The sequence below is a fragment of the Ranitomeya variabilis genome, chromosome 4 (assembly GCF_051348905.1).
Source record: "Ranitomeya variabilis isolate aRanVar5 chromosome 4, aRanVar5.hap1, whole genome shotgun sequence".
Taxonomy (NCBI): Eukaryota; Metazoa; Chordata; class Amphibia; order Anura; family Dendrobatidae; genus Ranitomeya; species Ranitomeya variabilis.
The window spans coordinates 205,082,532-205,105,732 of record NC_135235.1 but is presented as its reverse complement, the minus strand read 5'-3'; the positions used below and the strand labels follow the sequence as shown (position 1 = coordinate 205,105,732).

Genomic DNA, 23,201 nt, shown 5'->3' with positions numbered 1-23,201 from the left:
ATCCTGTAGTCTTGCAATTTTCACTTTGGCCACTATGGCTATTTTTAACTTTCTTCTTTCTCCAGGAAACTAAACATGTATATTAACCATGGCCTGGTCAAAGTTTGACTCTGGAAGCATCTAATGAGCCTGTGCAAAGGTCTTCTTGAAGGAAGGTGGAGCAGGAGAGCTGTGCCATTGCTTATTATGATTGTTGGATTCTGTTAGCAGCTGTGTATGGAGAATTTTACCTGTCAATGTAATCCTGCCTCTTCTGATAATAAGCCTGCTGAAAACTCTTCTGAAAAGCAATCCCGCTCAAAAAAACTCTTCTGAAAAGAAATCCCTCCTCTGCTGATGAGCCTGCTCAAAACTTCTGAAAAACAATCCTGCCTCTGCGCATAAGCCTGCTCAAAACTCTTCTGAAAAGAAATCCTGCCTCTGCTGATGAGCCTGCTCAAAACCCCTCTGAAAAGAAATCCTGCCTCTGCTGATAATGAGCCTGCTGAAAATTCTTCTGAAAAACAATACTGCCTCTGCTGATGAGCCTGCTCAAAACTCTTCTAAAAATCACTGCTGACACATTTTTTTTTTTTAATAATGTATCAATTCTTGCTCCAGTAGAGGGGGGTGAGCCATAGAAAAGTAGAAGAACTGGTCTAGATAGGCAAATATTGTGCAACACAGATACATTTGGTGCAAATTACAGCTATGCAGCCGCAAGCAACACTGACTTCTACAATGTCTCGAATGATAAGCTCCCGGCATAGTATGAGGAGAAATCGTGGAGGCTTCTCCATGTGAACAGGTGAAAAGCGACAACTGCCTTCTGACATTAGGGCAGTAAATTTCGAAGTGGATATTTGGAAGCCGCCATACGACTGTTGTAGATGGACTTTGATAACAGAATCAAATATTGGCATTCATGCACATTTTTTATTTTTTTGCAGACTCCTTTGACAACCTTACCAAAAAAATAAAAGATATTTTACGACAGATTTCTGGTCTTCAGCGTGTACAGGAGGAGCTGTGAATTACTTTCTATGTTTGGTACAAGGGGTTTGGTACAAGGTAAGAAGTTAGGGGTCTTGTACAGAACACAATGTATCAGAAATATAGCAAGGAGAGCGCCACCACCTTGTGTCTAGTGGAGCAACTCAAAGAGAGACCAGTACAGGTCATGTAGCACCGCGCTATACTGTAGGGAGGTGCTACTAGACAGCCAGTCCCACAAGCCGCAGATCTGGACTCCATGCTTGCTTCATATTTCCAAGCAGTTTATTATCTAAGACTAGATGGGAGTTGAGACAAACTGTCCGTAATCATGCATAAATCCACACATTGTGCCGCAAGCATGGACTGGTGAGGAAGACTCAGCTTACAAATACTGATGTGAAATACTGACCAAATACTGATAGTACTGATAGTGTGACTGTAGCCTAAGGGCGCAGTCACAGTCGTACAATTCAGACTGGGATTGGATTGCAGTGCACGGACTGGCTGGCAGCTCTCCCAACCAGAGAGTAATGGCTTCATGCACGGTGTTCCGATTTAATACGGCCGCTCTGAGAGAACTGCTACCGGACATCTCTGGTGGCGACTTATCTCCGGGAGCTCAAAAGTATCGACAGTCCAAAATGAGACATGCCGGATCCTTCACTACCCCAACAATCATCTGTCCGGAACCCACACACATTAGAAGAGTCGAACTTGTCGAAAGCAGTCGAGGTTGGCAGCCTCAGCTGACCGTAGTCTACTATGGGGGAATTAACTAAGCTAAAACAGGTAAACGTCCTTTTGCCACATGATTGTTTTGGTGAAAAGTCAGAGAAAAAAGCAGAGATTCTGGTGGCAAGAAAGTCTCGGGGATGTCAATGGGTCCTCTTGGGAATAAGGTCTGTTGTACACTGCATTACTACCTTACAAACTTTTTTCGTCAAGCAGTAGGTGTTGGTTATATTAAAGCAGTCCGTATAGGGATTGCAGAATATATACTGCGTGTCTTCTCGTTTTCACAGCTATATGCCAACTCAAGAAATATTCTTCGAAAGTGGGGGACCTTCCAAAACCCCAGAAGAGTTTGTAGCGTTTCGATAAGTTTTGTGAATGACACCAGGATAATTAATTCTTGGATGGAAACCTGGTGTCCAATTGTATTTTCAGGAGGTGATTGTAGTCTGGAAAATGGGAACGCATCTTTTAGCAGGCTGCCCAAAATAGTTTTGGCCAAGTAGTGAGGCAGGCAAGAAATCACTCTCACGGATCTCATCTGAAGGCCACCGATGACGGACCTGGTCTTACGAATAGATTTGCACCCGCTCTAGTGGATTTACCTTCGATACATCAATGATGCAGCCATTTAGGCGATATGTATTTGAGATTGAGATAACTTTAATAATAAAAACCCTTAAAATATGACCCCATAAATAAACAAAACTAGAAACAGCAGAACAATACTACATAGCTCAGATAAGCGTGAAGCCACCAGATCAGCACCCGCTCATCTCCCATCTGCTGATCCTTGTTGGTCGGGGCAGGGACTTGAAGCCAACAACAGCTGTGACCCAGATTTACTTTCCTCTTGCCAAACATAGCCCCGTGTTTATTAGCAACCCAGTAAACACGCGACGCAGAAATTAAAAAGATTCACATCTTTATTATGATCATCAACCAGAGAAGCGCTAGGGGAGCAATGCACTCAGCTGCGAGAACCTCAGAACCATTGTGAACCTGCACAAGAACAAAAGAAAAATCTTCCCATTCATTCATCCACTCAAGTTCACACTCCGGTATATGGACGTCAGTGCTGGTCATTGAGAACGAGAGGAAGGAATATGGGAATATTAGACCATAGCGAGGTCTCCTTCATTCCCCAATCCCATAGGAGAAAGCAAAACTGCACGTCTGTCCCATGGACGTTAAGTTACAGTGAATTAAAGTTCTTTGGCCATTGCTTTAAAATCGAGAGATGGTTAGTCTTAAAGCACAAACCCAATCAAATATAAATATAATAAAAACACAGTGTGACACGAATAAATGCAAATACAAAATACTAACTACATACATACAGAGCACTCCCATCCTTCACCCCAGGCCGGACTCGCCACCAAGCAATGGCTTGATGGAGACTTAGACATTACGGAGATTCTCCTTTGTGCCCAAATGTCGTGGTCATCATGACATCTCCCATTAGCAATGTCCACCAGGACCACCCAACCGTGCAGTCGTCGTCACACCAAACACCAAGTGCAATCATATTTGCTAGCAGTTGTTCCTCATGTCCATCCTTCTTACCCTCATGTGATCCGGCATGATTCTGGACGTCTTGACACTTGGCTTTAGGTTTATTGGGATCGGTGATCCCATTTTTGTTTTATAACAATTATAATTGCACTAAATGTTAAAGGAGGAGTCGGAGCATAATACAGGGTTTTTTTCTTTGGTGTTGTTTACATTCCTTTATGCAAATTAGTTCTTCTCCAGAAGGAAGATTAAAGACATTTTTAACAGCTGGCACTATAAGAAATAACAGTTTCTTTGCTTCCGGCAGTGAGCTTACTTGTATACCTTTTATTTCCCCCCCCAAGAAGAACTGTCTGACCTTTAAAACCTTCTGCACATGCTGCCGTTGTTCACCCCCGAGGCCAACATTAAAGGCGTATCACCTAGCCAATTATTACCTTGATCTGCACTGATGAGGGGCAAAAAGCCCGAAACAGCTGTCTACAGAGGAAGACCGATTTGGCGAATATCTTTGCTAATGGGCTACTTACTGACAGCACAAGACCGTTTTTCTTCCTCCTGGAGAAGAGTTTATTTGCATAATGTTTATTTCCTAGGGCGAGGCGGTGACATTATCAATGCCAGTTGCCGATTTCCATAAGATGACATAATACCCGCTAATAATACCCTCTGTGTCACGCTCCCACCACCTGCATTAGCTATAACACAGTGTTGTTTTTCTGGACATTTTCCTTTAAGGGCGCAGTCAGACGGCCATATAAATCAGACTGCAGTACTTGGGACTGGTCAGCGGCTCTCCCCACCAGAGCGTGACAGCTGCATAGAAATATGAAGTCATCATGCTCTAGCCGGGATAGCTGCCGGCCAGTCTGTGCACTGCGGTCCAATTTACACAGCCCTCTGATTGCACCCTAAGCCACATTGATTTAAAAAAAATTCAGAATACATTTAAGAAAAAAAAAAAATAGCTTTTACATAATTCATAAGGCTTAGATCACAAAGGTGGCGAGAGACGTCACTATAGGTAGGTAGGCAATGTGGGCATGACATTTTTTTTTGGGGGGGGGGGGGGGGGGGGAATTTAGAAAACCCAACTACAGTGTAAAACTCCAAGGAGTGACTAAGTTACCAAACTTACTATTCCCTGGTCTTAAAAGGGCTCAGAGTAAAGAACAATTATGATTTTTAAACATGTTGTTTTTAAAGGATAGTGCAAGCCATGGCAAATACCATAAGCATTTTAATATAAAAATGTGCTTTTTTAGGGCGCAGTACTCCAAACTGCCTTTAGGAGTACCCAACTAAATGTGAGCAAATCTAATTTAACAACGAGCCATGTTAAGGATTATTAAAAAAAAAAAAAAAAAAAAAAAAAATCAAAGCCACATTTTACTTTGCCTGATCTTCCTATATTAACCCACTTTTCTTCAGCAGGTCACAAAGTCGAAGGCACAGCCAATAACAAAGACTCACGGCTTCAATGATTATTAAACATAAGCAAGAGGAAAAAAAATGAAAAAAACACAAACAAAAAACACGTGTATAAATAAATAATGGAAAAAAATAAAATAAGCTTTTCCACCACTACTTTTCATAAAATGACCACATTGCCGCCCTTGAATCCTGAGAGGTGGGTTACGTTTTAGGGGGTTATATGCAGGGGAGCACACCCCAAACATGCTAGGAGGGGGATACTTAAATAAGTTTCACAGCAATAAACAAAAAATAAAAATAACTGAGGTATTAGGGCAGCAAAGTATTGTCACAGACACTGCTTGGCTTCTAGGGCGTACATCCATGTAAGACCTAGAGGAATAGAAAATATAAATATATATTATAGAACTACCCTTAATACCTCTCTACATTACACCAAGGGTGAAATTGCATGGACCATTCTGTGCAAATGTAATAATCTGGACGGGTAGACCAAGCGGGATAAAAAGAGTTCGTAGTAGGATGGTCACAACACACCACGATATTACCCCGACAATAGGGTGAAGCACGAGGTATATTGGGTACACAACGCGTTCGACACCTCTTGGTTTCTTGACGTTTCAGTTCAGAAGACCATGTCCAACTTATGATGGAAGGTCGTAACGCTGCCTCCGCAGGTCAGGATAGAGAATTGCACACAACAGAATTGAAAAAACAAGTGATGGCGGGGCCTTTGGTACATAGTGACTTTCTCCCCATCACTGAACCGAAAGGTCTTCTCTTTGCTCGAAAAAAAAAAATTAGTCCAAAATTTGCTCATTCAATATGAAGAAACATTTTGAAAACAAGTTAATTTTTCAGCATGCTACTCAGGCCTGTCGGGGGGATCTTAACATGCGGAAAAGAATAAAAGGTTCTTAGCAGAAAACCAACAGCAAAAAGAAAAAAAAGTTTTGTGCATTTGATAGATCCCAAATGTTCTTTCATCTCTTCATCCTTTGAGATGTTCCTCACAGAGGAACCGGAGAGATTGTCCTCACTCTTGATCCAACTTCCAAAGTCTTCTCCTTGAGAAACGTTTGGCCTTTGCAGTTGGGAATGTTGAGAGTGAAGGGACGAGGTGGTCCTTCATCTAGGCTCTTTGTGTTCGCTCGCCTCTTTTTTAAGTTTTCGGGAGCATCTCTTTGATCACAGATTCCCTTTGGTCTGACCTTGTGGTTTAGATTTTGCTGCGCTTCTTCCTCCTCAGAATAGAAGTAGAGGAAATTAAGTCCAAAACCTAAAAAACGATCCCAAAGTCCCATCGGCTTGGAAGAAACAGATTGGGATGATGGGACAAGTTGAGAAGACTGATAAAAGTTTGTGCGCGATTCTGTTGAAGAAGACAAAGGCGTGTAGACAGATTTTATGTCCAGAGAGAAAGAACGCTTCAAGCTACTAATCTCACGACGTTGGTCAGATGAGATCCCCATGGAGGTAAACCTGCCCGCCAGGGTGGACTCAGACTCGTCCTTTACACAGCTGCTGTCCAATTTGGTGGCATCGATGGCCACTTCTATTTCTTGGGACATAGAGTTGAGATTGTGAATGCTTTGGCAAATCTGTTCGGTGTTGGGAGGCTTTTCGGTACGTGGCTGCTCGGAGTGCTCACTGTCTGTAGGGCTGTCAGGATGAACCGTTTGGGCGGGATGTGATTGCCGGAAATTGACGAGACTCATCTCATATTCAAGAAGCTGTCCGAGAAAGTTGAAGTTGGGGGAAATGGTGGGTCTTTTTTCCTTAACAAATCTATCGAAACAAGAAAAAGATAAGATTACCATCCATAAAAAAAATAAATAAATAAATAAATAAATTGTGGACTAATTGAACAAGCAAAGTCTCAGTATGTCAAATGTCATACAATTAGCATTTGTTAGACTTGTCCCTTGACATAAGATGATCACAGCTCATCCCGATGATTAGCTGCAATCATTAAGGGCATATGGTACCAAGAGTTACATTTGTCTGCAGGGCCACGCCACAGGGAAATCAAGTATTACCGTCCTCGCTAAAAATCACTGCCATCGGTCTAATGTATAGACGAGCAGGTTCCTCCAAAGCTAGAGACATTTTATGTATACTAAACGATTTTTCCAGCCTTATGACGTTGATGACCTATCCCAATGAGAGGTCATCAACATCAGATCAGTGGGGGTTCTACAACCGATAGCAGGTCATTAGCAGGGGTATCAGTGCCGGCCGAGGGAAAAATGGCCAGTGCTCTCCAGCTCAATTCACAGTCTGCCTCCAGACAGAGTTGGCTGATTTACCTGTATGCATCATCCAGTGAAAGCCCCATCGACCTCATGATGTAAGCAATTGCAATGGCTGCTGAGCGGGAGATTCCAGCCAGGCAATGGACTAAAACTTTACCATTTAACAGCTCCACTTTTCCTGGGAAGAAAAAATGCAAAATTAATATAAAACACTACTCTGTAAATTGTTACAGAAATTTTGTTTGGTTGGGGACCAAATGCTGAAACCTCCAGAAATCAATCCTCTGAAGAGAGATGAGCAACATTTAACTGAATGCTTTTGCTCACTGAATCATTAGCAATCACAGGACTTTCACCAGCCAGAACATCACTGATTAAAGGGGATATTCTCATTTTCAGAAATTGGTATTATTGAATAGGGCTTATAAAAACAAGCACTTTTGCAATTTACTGCTTTTTAAAATTTGCAGCCATTTTTGAGATATTAACACTTTTCTTTCAGCAGCGGTGGTTGGTCTCCAAGTCGACGAGCAGTAAACAAGAGAAAAATGTTAATATCTCAAGAACCGCTGAAAATGTTAACAAGCAGTAACTTGAAAAATTGCTTGTATTTACAAGCACTATCCAACAATACCCATGTATGAAAATGGAAATAACCCTTTAAAAAATTCAGACTTTTCGACTCTACCTTGTATTACATAATTGGTCATTTGATGAGATTGCGAAGCTGGCAATAGACATTTTTTGGGGGCCGGCAATAAATATTTTACCTTGTAAACCCAACATTTTCTACCACTGTATTATAGATTGTGGGTAGGATACAGCTTATGTGATAGCAGATGTATTCACGATATTAGATGTGTAATAATAGGAATGAGAGAGGAAAAGATACCTATGAACTCGACAGCTGCACCGAGCCAGGGCAGGATCTTCTCACAGTAGCTGTCATTGATGGGGATGCGTAGAAAATGGTTATCAGAGATGAAGACGGGCTTTGGACAGCTGCAGCTGACGTTCAGCACATGCGTGATGCCATTCTGATTAATCACCTCCTATAAAAAGGACATTAAGCAGCACAATGAGATCACGGAACATGAGAAACCCATTCATAGCAAGAAAAAAAAAATCCCCACGAGTCACACAAATGATTTTTTTTTTTTTTAAAGCAAAGAAAAAGATACCCATGTTAAATCTTACTGTTCGGCAAATGCAATTTTTGCATCAATTTAAACCATAATATGACACAAATACATGGTTAAATTCCCCCTGATGTGCCCTATGAAAAATCTGACCAGTATCAAAAGGGTTTGAGCACTTTAAGGTGGAACTCTCACCAGATCAAAGTGGCCAGTTTTTGGCTCTTATTTTATTCCACCTGTTCCCTTGAGTATCCCGCTTTTTGTTTTTTCAAAATATAACGTATTGTTGCAGAGATATGGGTTTTATAATTTGGTGCTTATTTTTATGAGTGCTAATTTCAGCTCTATGATCCCCATTGGTGTAATGGAGGTTCGTACGATCACCTTTCAACAGACCATCTCCTCTGAAAGGCATAACCCAAAATAAATTGAGACAAGTGACCACTTTCCAATTGCTCCATGAAGCCCCCAGGCACATTAGATAAAAAGCTGTCAGAATCAACCAATTCCGACAGGATTGGCCAAACATCGAATGTATATGACAGAGAAGATAAGGACCAGCCAAGCTTAAATTTCAGTGGAAATTGATGGAACCCGGTCAGTTCTACCGATTTGGCTCAGAAAATTTAGTGCAGAAGGCAGGTGAAAGTGTTCATTATGAACAACTGGTAAAAAAGAAAAATACTCAAGAAAAACCTAACACATAACAGAGCTGGATGTATGACTATGACTCATCCTAATTGAGCAAATCCCATGGAGAGCTTTACCGCTGCGTCCTGAGCGCTCCTCACGAGATAGTAAATGTTACAGAGAACATTTTACAGTCAATCTCAGGAGAGTTCAGTAAAATAGATGCTCCGTTGCATCATACACTCACATTAGAAATACCCCATGCCACAAGAAGAACGCCTATTGAACGGGGCCATGAGAAATTACATGTCACAAACAGGTAATTAAACCTGAGCCTATTTTGGGGTGTGGATTCCCGTTAGAGAGAACCTTTCACCAGGTGTCCGGTATTTGCTCTTATGTTATTCCCGCAGCTCTTTTGGAGTATTCCGCTTTTTGTTTTTATTAAATCCGCCATACGGTCTCAGAGATATGGGCCTTTTTATTTGGTGATTTTTATGGTTTTTACAAGGGGGGGGTGTCTCACAGGATCCTCTGGGGCGTGTCTTTAGGCTGCTCTACATTATCAGCCTGTGAGCCACACCCCCTTCATAAAAGAATATAAAAATTAGCCATCTCTCTGAAACCAGGTGGCGGATTTTAAAAAGAAAAAAAAGCGGAATACTCAGGGGAACAAGGAGAATAAAAAGAGCAAGAACTGACCACTTTGCCCTGGCGACAGGTCCTCTTTAAAGATGTACAATGGTTTGATTCTGCTGCCTGGTCAGTGTAGTTAGGTGCTGATGTGTAGGAGCTTTCAGGCAGGCATTTCTAGGGTATTTAGAGGAAGGAATGACAGGCTGCAGTAAATTCTGCCTGGGAATGTAATGTAGACTGGGCAGATCAGTAAAATGCAGCAGAGTCATTACCTATACATTAAGCTCAGGGCTCAAGGCATGTAATGCTGACGCTGCGCTCTGCAAGGTTGAAGCCGCATTCATTCAAGGTTATTATTCTGTAAGTGGAAACGTGCACTCCTCTAGTGATTCATACAAATTCTTTGATTGCAACGTCCAATAATGAAGAATCCACACTACCATATGATGCCAGATTATCACAATTAGCCTTAAAAGGCCCCACCCTACCATCTTGTCAAATAATGGCATATTACTTACATATGCCATCACTTTATGATTAGTGGGAGCTTATCCTTTGGGACCTCCGATAGGGACCGCAGAGCCGATTCAGCGCTGTGCCCCATCTAAGTTTTCCCTGCATTAAGGAATTTCCTAGTGTCCTGGTTGTGAGCATTCACTTGCAGCTTTCTGCACAGCAGGTGACTGGGAAGGGATGGAGGCAAAAAAAAAAAAAAAAGAAGTGTAGGTTGGGGGTAGCATAGCACCTTTATTCTCAGGATCCTTGAGGTTGGACCCCACAAAGCGGTGGCATATCGTAGCAGTTTTTTATCCAGAAAATAACAGATAAAAAAGATGAAAACTGATCCTTTATATGCTACACTCACATTGGTCAGTGTGTTGTCCTTCATGCGATCAGTTTTGCATCCCCACCAATTATTTCCTCGTTTTAGCCGTAAAAAAAAAAAAAAAAAAAAACTAAATGGCCACCTGGTCTTCCCATCAAAAACAGAAAAATTGCACCAAAATTAGTCCTCGAGGTTCCTAAGCCACTCTACAAATGGCATTTTTCAGTCCAAGTGTGCCACCAATGACCGTGCCCAGATTTGTTTAGCTCCTCAAAAAGGTCCTTACTGAAGGACCTTTTGTGGAACAGCATATACAAAACAAGGAAAAACAAGAAAAAAACAAACAACTAATAAATTAAAATGATCTGCAGGCTACCAGAACAAGGAACACAGGTTAAAGATCAACCTTATCACCTACCGAAGACAAAGGGTTAAACTAATTCGGAGAAGGTAGGAAGCCGCTTGTAATTTGACCCGTGTAGGTTTATGGCTCATACCTGATCCATGACATCATTCTGGGATCCCAGGTAAAGGTGTGGCAGGATACGGGTAACAGACACCGTGGATGTGGACAGGCAAGGCTGGGATATGCTCGTGTGCAAAATATTCGAGGTGCGGCCTTCACACAGATTTGGGAATTGGGATGAAAATTCGGCAAACCCCCCTGTAGAAGAAGAAGACAACAACAGGTTGAAAATTTGGATGGAGCAAAATGCAAGACAACCCAAATATATAAATCTAGATTTTTCAGCTCTGGTTTTATTTTTGTACCCTACGTCGGTTAACTTTATTTAGTGTTGCCTAGAGGTGCACCGAGCTGCATTTTTTTTCTCTCCTCCTCACTATTTTTGGCAAGTTACCTAATTTGGTGTGGACTGGGTGATGGGATCACGGCATAGGCCATTTAAAGCAGGATGACTGCAATGATAATACAGCGTTTCTTTCTGGGATGAGATGATTTGTGAGTGTGAGAAAATTTGATTCTGACCGGCACTCAAGAGTTTGGTGTGATGCCAATTCTTAATGTACGACTGCAAATCTGAGTTAGGCCGATTGCCAGGGTAAGGCGAGAGGGGTAGTTTTAAACTTTTGAGAAAGGTGAATGCAGGATTGAAAAAAAAAAAAAAAATAATAATAATAACAATAATAATAATTACAATAATAATAACTACAATAATAATTACAATAATAATAATAAATATATCTATATATATATATATATTTTTTTTTTTTTTTTGACTTGCCAGACATTAAATTGTCAAATTATATAAAAAAAAACAAAAACCCAAAAACACAAATGCATCATGTTGGCCAAAGCAAACGCCACTATTATTTAGTGGTTCTTCACAGTGGTTAAAGAGTGGGATCCCGAGTGGCGAACCTTGTTTTATGAACCCTACATGCATATGACCCGGGGTAGTGTGAAAGGAAATAAAAATGTTAATAGAATATTTGATGACTTCTTACAACAGAAGTTATACATTTGTTTTTTCATTCTATGGGGAGTTCGTAAATTCATTCCATCAGTGGCTGTTAACTTCCGACCCATTCTGCAGTCTCTCTAGTTTTTGCTCTCTCTTGGGTAATGATCTCACACTGCAAGACACTGATCATGCAGCACTTTCTGAAATCCAGTACATGTGCTGAGTCTTTCAAAACGTGATATCACTCGGAAAGAGATACGGTATATTAATCAATCGATAGGACAAATTTAGTCTGAATGAAAGGGGGAAAAAGAAAAAAGAAAAATCACTGGCACGATCACATTTTCTGAATGCAGCTTAGGTTAGGTCATCTTACCGCCATTCAAAAATAATGTAATTTTACCCAATTGACAGCAGCCGATGCCTTGAAATGGCGAATATTAGATTTCCATTGACACAATTCAGGTCATTTTTATACAAGTCTCTTAGAGAAGAGATTCATATGTAGAATTTGTCTTTCCCGATCAAGTCTTTATGGGATTAAAATGAGAAAAAGTCTTAAAAAGTCAATCCCTAAGAGATCGGTCAACTGGACCCCCTTCCTCTATGAATCAAAGTGAAGACTCGACTTACAAAGAGTGGCTCTTGCTTTGGCAGACCCAGTCCGACCATGTATTTCATGGATGGCCATTTAGTTGTATGGCTAGAATGTGATACTAGATGACCACCGGGAGTTAGAGAAGTCAAGGCGATCATCTAATCGCTTGGCCAACTTCTGCCTAAAGAAGGGTAGTGATAGTACCCCTTTAGCTGAACATATAATTTCGACAGTAGTTGGCCACATGCTTCTTCCCCCAATATACAAGCGTGGTCAGTTTGGTGATGTTCTAAATAGGAAGAGGAGAGTAAAAATACATCAAATGGCCACATAAGGATCAGACATGTTGAAATCCAACAGCTCGATTCTTCTTTTCCCCCAAACATCTGCCATCAGGGGAAAGTTGGGACACCACCATACACTTTACATGCTCAACTAGTTCCACCGAAATCAGCTGGTTTGCATAACATTTATCCAAAGTATATAACCAGGTGAACTCACAAGGACTTTGGAAACATTGCTTTACATTAAGTTTAGCTTACCTTCTAAGAGAGAGACAGAGCTGTATTTTTTCTCCAACTTTCCGACAATCAAGGACACAAAATGGCCAGCAGATAACTCCTGATTGCCCTGGTCATATACAACTACTTGCTTCTCAAACGAAGCATCAATCTATTGAACAAGAACAAAAAAAAAAGAAAGAAGACAAAATGTTGAGTGGTCGGAAATCCAAGGTCAACTGTTATATTATGGATGTTGTGGTCCAATAAAGCTAAAATTTAATGGATGCAGGAGTGGGGTGAGGTGCAGCTGAAACTAGGCAAATTTGTTCTTCTGGAGTCTAGAATAACTAGGCAAATTTGTTCTTTAGGAGTCTAGAATAATGAGGGACAACCCACGCGGGAGTGACAATCACCATGCTGGTAGCCAGACATCTCAGAGTAAAAACAGATATAAGCAAAAGATCTAAACATACCCTATCCTTCCATCTTCCATCACCTGCCAATAGTCAGGAGGACACCATATACATAGATTGGCACTAATGCCACCAAAATCAGATGACCTTAAATTAACATTTATGGCAGGATGTAGAACTTAGCAGAAGCCAAAAACTGACAGTGTTAAGGCACAACTTTTACTCGTCATCATCTCTTTTTGTGGTTTACATAAGCCTCAACACAACTGGTCGAGATAATCCAAGGAACAAACACGGAACTCAAGATTTTGAAAACTTCAAAACACAATACCAAGTTCCTCAATCATCATCTTCATCTTTTGTTTTACAATAATTGATGGTGATAACTTGACTTTCGTGAATCTAAAGTGTTTCTCCTGGATTTCTTCATATTTGAACAACTTTACACTTGTCAAGTCAACATAGAAGACTTGTCAGTGATTGAGCGCAAGGTTTCCTGTTGCCCGCATCTGTCTGCTGCAGTATTGACCCTGACTGGCCTATATTTAGGTCTGGATGATTCATATTAATTTTAAAAGTAACATGTAGTCAGTAGAGGTATCGTGTAACAAGCATCCTGATTATTTTGGAGGAATGTCGATAGAAACAAGATACATGATACACTTAGCTCAGCGCTCTCTAATGGTGAGGCCTTATGTGACTTAGTCAACAAACCTTAGGGTGCGGCAGCACAAGAAGCTCCTTCAGAAGACGTTTTCGGGCCAGCTTTGACCCACACAGGTTTACGGAGCCCACCACATGGAGATTGTTGTAGTCGCTGAATGAGCGGCAGTCGATTACCAGGACCCCTTCGCTGTCCTCCCTCAAGATGCCAGCCAGTTTTTGGGCTTGTATTGCTTGGGGAGGTTTCCTCTCTCCACCCATTTTGATCAGTCTGTAATAAAACGAAATAAAGATAGAACATACCGTATATAGCTGTGATTCCATATGCACAAAATAATAAAATCACAACTTCATCATCTTGTAAATATGTTAGAGTACTAATGGTATTTTCTAAGGTCTGATATAAAAAAAAAATTTCCATATTGGATCCAGTATGAAAAAGCGGACCAACATAAATTGTCCAACGACATCATTGGATGCCATAGCTAAAGCAACGTGTTGTATACGACAGACATATGGAGTAACATAGTAAGAAGAAGTCCTGTCTTGACATCATGGACGATCTGCTGCATCATCCCACTCCATCAACTCTTCAAGGTATCTTTTTGGACTACAATGGGTTTATTGTAAAGAAAACTATAACATTAAAGATATTACTTGGCTATTTTATTAATTTTTAAGGCTCCAGGTGGAAGAAAAAAAATTAAATACTCATCTACACCAATGTCCCGGTGCTCCTGCCGGTCTTTGCCGCCAAGGTCTTCTCAACACATAGGAAATGCACACATATACAGTCACAGGATGAGATGTTGACACGCCTTAGCCAGTGATTGGTAAGCTGCATTTCTTGTTTTGAGAGGAGGACCAAGGGAGTGTGAAGCTACTACTTCCTCAATTTTTTATTTTTTTACTCCAGTCAGAGCCTAAGGGCTTGTTTCCATTTGCGAGAAACACGTCCGTGTCTCGCATGTGGAAACCAAGCTCTGGTGCCGGCACTCCAGAGAGGAGCGTGCGGCTCCATGTGTTCCTATGCGGCCGCATGCTCCGCTCCCAAGTGCCGGCACCAGAGCTTGGTTTCCACATGCGAGACACGGACGTGTTTCTCGCAAATGGAAACAAGCCCTTAAAGGGTTTATACCAAAATTTGAAGTTATTCCTCATCAATAGAATAGGGGACAACTACTCAATCCCTGGGCGATGGGGTGGGTCCAACTGATTCAAAGAATGGGGAGCACCATGTAAAAGGAGCAAGATTTGTGCATGCACTTCTCTCATTCTCAATGGTACTGTCTAAAATAACTGGAACACTATGCTGGCTTTTCTCCGGCACCCCCATTGATGATCTGTGCTACATTCAGACGATGCTCTTAAGAGCCGCGTTCTCAAGATCAGTGGGGGACTACTTCCAATCTTGGTGTAAAAATTGGTTGGACAACCTTCGTCAAAGTTGCCTATTGCGATGGTCATTCCTTAGAAATAGGTCAGGGGCATACCATTAGACATACCAATGTTACAGCCGCACAGGGGTCCCAAGAGATAAGGGAGCCACGGCCACCTACAAAGCAGGTGGAATTGTGCATCATGATGAGCTTTTGAACTGCAAAGGGCCCATATTGTTCCTGCACAGGGGCCTCCTCCATCTGTGTCTGCCACTGGGCCAGGGATGCGACGAATGCGTCGTGTTGCGTCAGACCGTTGGCACGAAAAAAAAGTTACATGTAACGTTTTTTGGTGCGTCGTGTCCGCCTTTTCCGACCGCGCATGCGCGGCCGGAACTCCGCCCCCGCCTCTCCGGACATCACAATGGGGCAGCGGATGCGTTGAAAAAATGCATCCGCTGCCCCTGTTGTGTTTTTTTGGCACAGTATGCCTCGGTACGTCGTCGCATTGCGACGTGCGTCGTACGACGCTAGTGTGAAAGTAGCCTTAGAGATCCATCTGGTTTGTGGAAACTTGCTTAGCAAGTTATGTGCCATAGGTATGCAAACTAGCTCTCGTCCAGAAGGAAGCAATTATCCAAACCAAACCCCCATATTATATTGGAGGTCAAAGCCTTGTTCTTACAACCTATCAATGAAGCAAAACAACTAAATAGTTGGGGTTTTTAACACTGCGCCCTTACCAGACCTTCCAGATCAGATATCCTGAGATAAGGATGTACCATGCCCAATGCATCAATGAAAAATTTATTAGGCAACCAGAACATATTTTCAGCATTCACTAATGGATATATTCCAGTGCAAGATATCCAGTAGCGGCTCGGCTAGTTTAGACAGCTAGAAGAATGCTTACGTGAAAAATCTGATGTCTATAAACACCCAAGTCCAAAAACAAGCGCCGACAATATATCTCAATTTATTACGCTCAATGACTAAAAGGGCAAAAGTTATCATCTATCACACGAAAAATATGCCATAAAAGAAAATTAGCACGAACAAAAATACAATATTGGTAAATCAGAATCCTAATAAAATGTATTTTTTTAGGTTTACATTCCTTAATCAGTATTCAAATTACGGTAGTTTTATTCTATCCCATTGGGGCTTGATAATTTTTTTGGCTACTTTTTTGGGGATCTTTTCTAAATCACTACCAAGATCAAGTCAGAACATGAACCACTGGGAAAGTTAAAAAATAAAAAAGCCATTCATTACATGTCCTCAAGAACACAGCCGAGTGATGTCATTTGGGAAATTCGAGTGTTGCATGTGGCTTTTCTAGAACACATAATAAAACATTATGTTTTAAGGCTTTGAGTCCTTTTATTTTTTTCCCTCTCTTTCTCAATGACCTTGGTCTGACTCATGGAGACATTTTGGATATATTTAGGATGTTAAACACCAACATTGGCCTGGCATGGGTCAATCTGGTAAGAATACAAAGACTTGATGTTTGATTCCCTTGATAAATTTTGTTGCAGTTTTTGTTGTTTTTTTTTTCTAATCCATTGCGGATTTTTAAGTGTAATTGTCCCACTATTCCTCCTCTGGGAGATATTGTGATAATAAAAGCGTGCAGTTATTAAGAAAAAAAAAAAAAACGCAACATGGCCATGAGATTTTAGAAATTTTGCCGCTACTTGAAAATGAAAATACCTGCACGGCAACAACACATCAAATACAACATGTGTAAACAAGGCCTTATGGTAGCTTCACACATGGTTACATACACTTTTCTCAGCCATTTTTTTTTTCTAGACAAAAAATGTTGCAATAGAGAAATATAAAACGTGCGTTATGATTGGTTTGATTTTTGTCATTTTAGGTGGTTAGTGAATTAACCCCCTCCCTCCAGAAACACAACGTGGCATTTTTACCACTCCCTTTTTTCCCCTATAGGCTTCTCTATAATAATTAAAATTTAATTTTTTTTATTATTATTTTTAATCTGCACAGAAAATAATTACGAAATAGCCAGAAAATAACAGCGTACAAGCTGCAATTTATTTTTATGGAAAGGGGTAAATCTGGAATTAAAAGATTTTTTTTTTTTTTCGGAATAGTTTAGTTTATAAACAAGAAGAGATGAGATAGGCCATTTTTTTTTAATTTGATTTCTATTAATTAATTTAATTATTATTATTTTTTTTTTTAAAGCAAGCCAGAGATGTAATATGGCCGGGCCTATTGCAACAGCAGCAGTATAAGCTTTTATGCATGTAATGGACCATCTCTCCATGTGGTTGGTAATTGCTCAGAATGAGAGGCCATTTTCTATAGATAACCCCACTGCCGAGTAACAGCCTTCTTTGGTCTGGGCATTAGGTCACTCCTGACGGGTCCGGCTCCAGATGAGGTCATGGTGTAAGAGGCGCCTGTTATCTGTGATGTAATGGGATACCAGAGGCATGACTTACTGCTGGAAATATCATTCTCGGGAGCAGATCAACATCACGGTGTAACATAGTGACCACAAGAGTCAGAACTAAAAATATCACTAATCAATAGGAGCCTAATGACATAATACCGGAGGTCTCCAGCAAGTCTACTGCCCATATAATTGCTTTATGCCATTCACATGCGGGAAGATTACCTCCCTGCATCTAATAAGCAATGATACAACACATCAAAGTAATGCAAATCGGGAAAATACTTCTGCTGTCTGTTATGAGCCATTTTAGGCTCCCAATGGCTCCTTTGTATGGACGGTGTTTACTTAAAAAAAAAGTCAACAAGGAAAAATGATTTCTTAGAAATCAAATCCGATTTCTAAAAGCAGATCATTAATATTTAAATCAAGTTTTACTATCCAAAACCTGCACTCGGACTCATCCTTTTGTTTCTCAAATTAGTAATTTCCCACGATTTTTATGCATTTATTTTGGAATATGTTCCTTTGTCCCCCTCTGAGTAAGTGAGAAGCACAGGGTACAATGGTATTACCATACAATAGAACCAGCAAGGAAGAGAAAAAAAAAAAAAGATATTTTCTTTTTCTTCTTCCATGCTGGTTATATTGTATGGTAATACCATATAATAATAATAACAATAATAACAACAACAACATTATTATTATTATTATTATTATTATTATTAATAATAATAAAATAAATATATATATTTTTTTCTCTCTCTGTCTATATTTTTTTTTTTGAAGTATAGAATAATACATCTTTTTATGGAATGTTATTTTTGTGTGTGTAATTTATTTTTAATAAATATATAAATAAATATTTTATATATTATTTTCCATAGTATTTGAATATATATATTCCATTTTTATGGGGTAAAAAAAAATATTCATTTTTTTTTTCATGAAATTCTAATTTAATAAGTAAAAAAAAAATAAATTAGGTTGCACGCAAATTAATTTTTGACCTCCTTCGTCCACATACGCACCATTTATATCTACTGGTAAACAAACCCATTTCACTAATTGGTACAGATACCAGAACACGTCCTTTGTCCTACAGAAAAACCTAAATATTTTTTGCCTTTAAAGCTTGCACGGCCCTCATGCATGCGACATATCCAGATGTCCTTTCAGGTTAGGAGATTTAATGCTGCTCTCTTTCCCTACAAAATTTCCTGGCGATACATGAGCTATGCATTTTTTTTTTATTATTATTATCCGCTCTGCAATGCGTTCCTGGCCTCACTACAGCAAAATGGGGTAGAAGCCAATATAGCGGAAAACAGACACAGACAACAGCTCCTCCGCATTAAGGCACGCGCAATGCATTATTATTTATTTATTTTTTTCCCTCTTTCCAAGAAGTAAATGAGAATGAAATGGAATTCCAACATATCGGTCATGCACAGGAAACAGGGATGTGGGAAGCGGTTTCCAAAAATGCAAAAAATGTTGCAAGCTTTAAAAAAAGAAAAAGGGAAGGAGATAGAGGCTGCAAATAGAAGAAAATGTGCTAGGTGTAGGGTAGGAGAATTATAGCTGAATTTGCACTGCACTGATCGTGGGCACAATGCATCACAAAATCGTGCAGGACTGGATCAGAACAGCTGCTGGGAGGGATTACCTCTGCCTTTCCCAGAGAAATCTGACCAGCTGGTCTAGGGGGTAAGAAAAAAAAAGAAAAAAAACCTAGGACAGTGTAGTCACACAAGTCCCAGCCATCCCAAGGTCTCATCTCATTCTATAGATTTAGAGATGGAAGCTGATTTTTGTTCGTAATAGAAAAAAAAAATCCCATTGACAAAGTGGGCTCTGCTACATCTGCAATGCACCTGTCATGGGTGCACGACACGATCTATGCCTGCGCCACCAGATCTGCAGCAGCTCCTCGGTGCAAAAAAAAAAAAAAAAAAAGGCATACAATGCAAATAAAAAACAATACAAACGTCAGAATAGTAAAAAACAAAAATGTATCAATATTTAACAAATAAAAAGATGATAAACAAAAACGAACAAAAGCAACTAAACAAAGAGATTTACCTTTCTGGAGAGCTCTGGAGGGTTCCCAATGCCGCAACCGCAGCCTCCTGTCGCAGCAGCAGTACCTGCAATGGATGGATAGACAGACAGACGCAGGAAGAACAGCAGAGCTAGGAGGTAGCAGAGGGTCCCAGGTGCTCTGTACTATATTGTTATGGTGACTGGAGCCAGCAGAGAGAGGATGAGGTAATGTGCAGGGAGAGGGAGGGGTGCACAGGGGGAGTGTTAAAAATAACTCAGGTTGATGTCATCTCCAGCCAATCAGGAGCCATGTCAGGACTGAGCTGTGATGTCACCTCTTAGCCTGATTAAAACAATCCCTTGGTGGATTTTCCACTGACACACACACAGCATTAACCCTTTCACCGATGCATTCCTGAACCGCACAAAACAAAAGCAATATTTACTGGAAAAAAAAAAAAAATGCTAATATTTTTTTTTGCAAACTTATTTGTGCATTTAAATAAAAAAAAGTGAAAAACATATTTATATATATATATTTATATATATAAAAAATAAAAATTTCAATTATAAAAAAAAATATTTGTATTTATATAATCGTATATGTTAAATTTTGCATGACGGATTTCTAAAAATCTTAAGATTTGAAATAACAGAATAATAGAAAATATTATTAATAATAATAATAATAATAATAATAATAATAATAATAAAGAAAAAAATTTAAAGATATGTTTTTTGCAAGCTTATTCATGCGGTTAAATTATTTATTTGCATAAGTTAAATTATTATTGCTATTATTTTTTGCAATCATTTAACTCCATGAATAATCTTGCAAAAAAATTCTTTATATTTGTAACATTTTCTTTATTATTATTATTTTATTATTATTATGGAAAAAGCTTAATAATGCAATTATTGCTTTTTTTTTTGCATACGTAAAATACAGATTTTTTTTTCTCGTTATTGAAATGCATGATTGAGCTTTGAACCCCCCCAAAAAAATCTTAAAAAATAAATTACTAAAAAATTTAAAATGGAAAGCTTATTCGTACATAAGTAAAAAAAATTGAATCATAAAATACAGATTTTTTTAATTATTGAAATGCATGATCAAGTTTTCCCAAAAAAATCTTTAAAAAATATTTTTTTGAGTGCGTATTCATGCACGTAAATTATTTTTTTTTTTACATACGTGAAATACAGATTTCATTTTTCCCAAAAAATGTTTGTTTTTTTTAAAGTCTATTGCTTTTTTTTTTTTTGCATAAATTAAATTTGGAATTTTTACCGTAACGGCTCATGCAGACAACTGTAAAAATTGGACAAGTGTATCCGTGGTTTTCCCTGATAGCCCTCTACACAAGTTATTCTATGGGGCTATGCCCAAGTCCGATTCAGGACAATCGGTAGGTCTGCGGGTCTTATGGCCACACATTGGCAACCCATAATCCTTAAAGGAGTATTCTCAAGTCAAGCATCCTTAAAATAATGGATAATTTCCACCATCACCACTCAATTCATACAAGGCTCCTCAGAGCCTGGGGGTTCTCAGTATCAGTGGGGGTCCCAGCGGTCAGACCCCCAGCAATCAGGATAACTCCAAACTTCAGAAAATCACTTTGAAGACTTTAGCTGGACTAGTGCTGTATAGAGGAGCTCTGCAGGGGTGGAACAACATTTTCAGAGGTTGTTCTTTCAGGCTCTCTGTGATTCGCTGATGTCTCTGATTCCGGGAGGGAAGCTCCAATCAGGAAGGGGGTAATGTCACACACTAAACGGAATGTGTCCAACCCATGCCAAATATTACCCTTCATATAGACACACCCATTTACATACCCCACCATGGCCCTAGACTACGCAATGTACATCCCACCAGGCCCCCGGAATAGTAGGTCTGTAAGAGTACCTAGAAAGGGGTACATAGCAGGGGAGTACAAGTAAAAAAAATAGTTTTTAAGCAGAGGAAAGCTATGCAGTGAACAAGTTAATTCATGAAAAATGCTCTCCACCTCTCTCAGATACTGCAGCAGTTAGAAGGAAGGTGCTCTACTCAGATCTGAAGGGGAAACCATCTATAGTCTCAGGGAGGGCAGAGAAAAAAAAAGAAGGCTATGAAAAATGAGGAAAAAACATGAAGAGGAAATAAGTGCAGGATAGAAGCTGTGCTGATATATAAGCTGATGAAAGCAGCAGGAATACACACCTAAAATCCAGCCTATATAACTGGGAGAGACACTCCCAAAAGAAAAAAAAAAATCTGAAATTTGGATGAATATCATTGACTCTGAAAATGAATGAAAATTGTAGACTAAAATTGAAATATGACATCAAGGGAACGTAGCCCCAGACTTCTTGCCTTTGCTCTGGATTTCTGGGCAATTGCCACTTCAGACTGTTCGATCTTGTGGTAGGAACAGAGATCCAAGAAAAGTTGGTGGTTGGGATCCACAAGGGATCAGGGTTGGGCGAGTATAGGTTTTACTTTTTGCATGCAACCGCACTTTGGGGGGTAATATTATTGTAAGAGCTGATACTCAGGGGTAAATTATTATTTTGAATGCTGACACAAAGAGACATTATTTTTTAGGGGGGGGGGCGGGGGCACTTATTGGCATTATTACATTACTGTGTAGTGGCAAAAAGGGGGGCATTACTACTTTCTAGGATTTACACATGGGGTAGTACTGCTTTCTAGGAGGCAAAGTGTGGACTTTTTTTATTTTCTAAAGGGTACAAAGGACTCAATACTAGTGTCTATGGCGGCACTATTGGTATCGCACTCTTTTGGGGTGGTAGTTATAGTAATGACAACAATTTTTGGGGTGCCACATTACAGGTGCACTGATGGGGCAGCAGCAAGCACAGAATTAGGGAACTTTGGGTGGTGAAAGGCAATTCTGTCTCTGTTGCAAACTCAAGTCGTGGTTGGAAGAAGCCATCATGGAGGTCTGTGCCCCCGATCTTTTAAGACCCCTAAAGCCTTTAAAAGGGAACTCCACCCTTCCTGGAGAATTGGTAATAACTCCTGGAATACATCCCTATAGAAGTCGTTTTATGCTCCAATAAAGCAGATGATGGATATTCTGGATATTTCCATAATGATTTAATCAAGTGACACTGATACATTTCTACCAGCCGGTGACTAATGAGATCACATGCTCCATCTATGACTCAAGTAAAGTATGACAAACTTTACAGAACGTGTATGTTAAGTTCTAGATAAGAGAAATGCTTGGTGAGTTAACCCTTTATGTCACCCCGAGACACTGATGTCAACTTTCTTGGTGTCCAAAGTGTAGAATTAGTGGTCGGCACTCTGGTCTAAAGAATGCGGCACGGAGAGTGAGAAAGGCATTTTCTCCCCCGGTCTTGCTGTTCACCGTGACATCTATAGGCAGTGGCTTAACTAGAGTCTGATGGGCCCCAGTGCAAGATTTGGATCCATCCTGATTATATATGTATATGCCCTCCATGCTGGTATATATATCTCCAACTTGGTATATGTCCCTTATCCTGGGCCACATCCTGATATATATCCCCATCCCTGTATATATGTCCCTTATTCTGGGCCCCATCTTGGTATATGTCTCCTGTTCTGCTGC

The 23,201-nt window shown here is 40.0% G+C and overlaps 2 protein-coding genes across 6 annotated transcripts in view; one reads left to right on the top strand and one right to left on the bottom strand.

Annotated features, from left to right (window-relative positions):
* The window catches only part of LOC143770262 (uncharacterized), a 72,032-nt gene extending 67,288 nt beyond the window's left edge, over positions 1-4,744 (top strand). For 3 of the 5 annotated variants that reach the window (XR_013214582.1, XR_013214583.1, XM_077259729.1), the window contains 2 exons: positions 930-1,050; positions 4,657-4,744. Coding sequence is in view for 2 of the 5 variants with exons in the window: in XM_077259729.1 (XP_077115844.1) it covers positions 930-939 (10 nt within the window). In the remaining 3 variants the exon portion in view is untranslated. Of the gene's footprint in view, positions 1-65; positions 1,051-4,656 lie in introns of all 5 variants that reach the window. The other 2 variants (XR_013214584.1, XM_077259728.1) reach the window with 1 other exon arrangement.
* Positions 2,616-20,022, bottom strand: LOC143770260 (dual specificity protein phosphatase 8-like). The gene is made up of 7 exons (XM_077259726.1): positions 19,636-20,022; positions 13,795-14,014; positions 12,707-12,836; positions 10,640-10,806; positions 7,804-7,963; positions 6,966-7,089; positions 2,616-6,444 (listed from the first exon to the last, which is right to left on the bottom strand). Exons 2-7 carry the CDS (start codon positions 14,002-14,004, stop codon positions 5,667-5,669), a joined length of 1,569 nt encoding a protein of 522 aa, XP_077115841.1. The 5' UTR covers positions 14,005-14,014; positions 19,636-20,022; the 3' UTR covers positions 2,616-5,666.
* Positions 20,023-23,201: the final 3,179 nt, after the last annotated feature.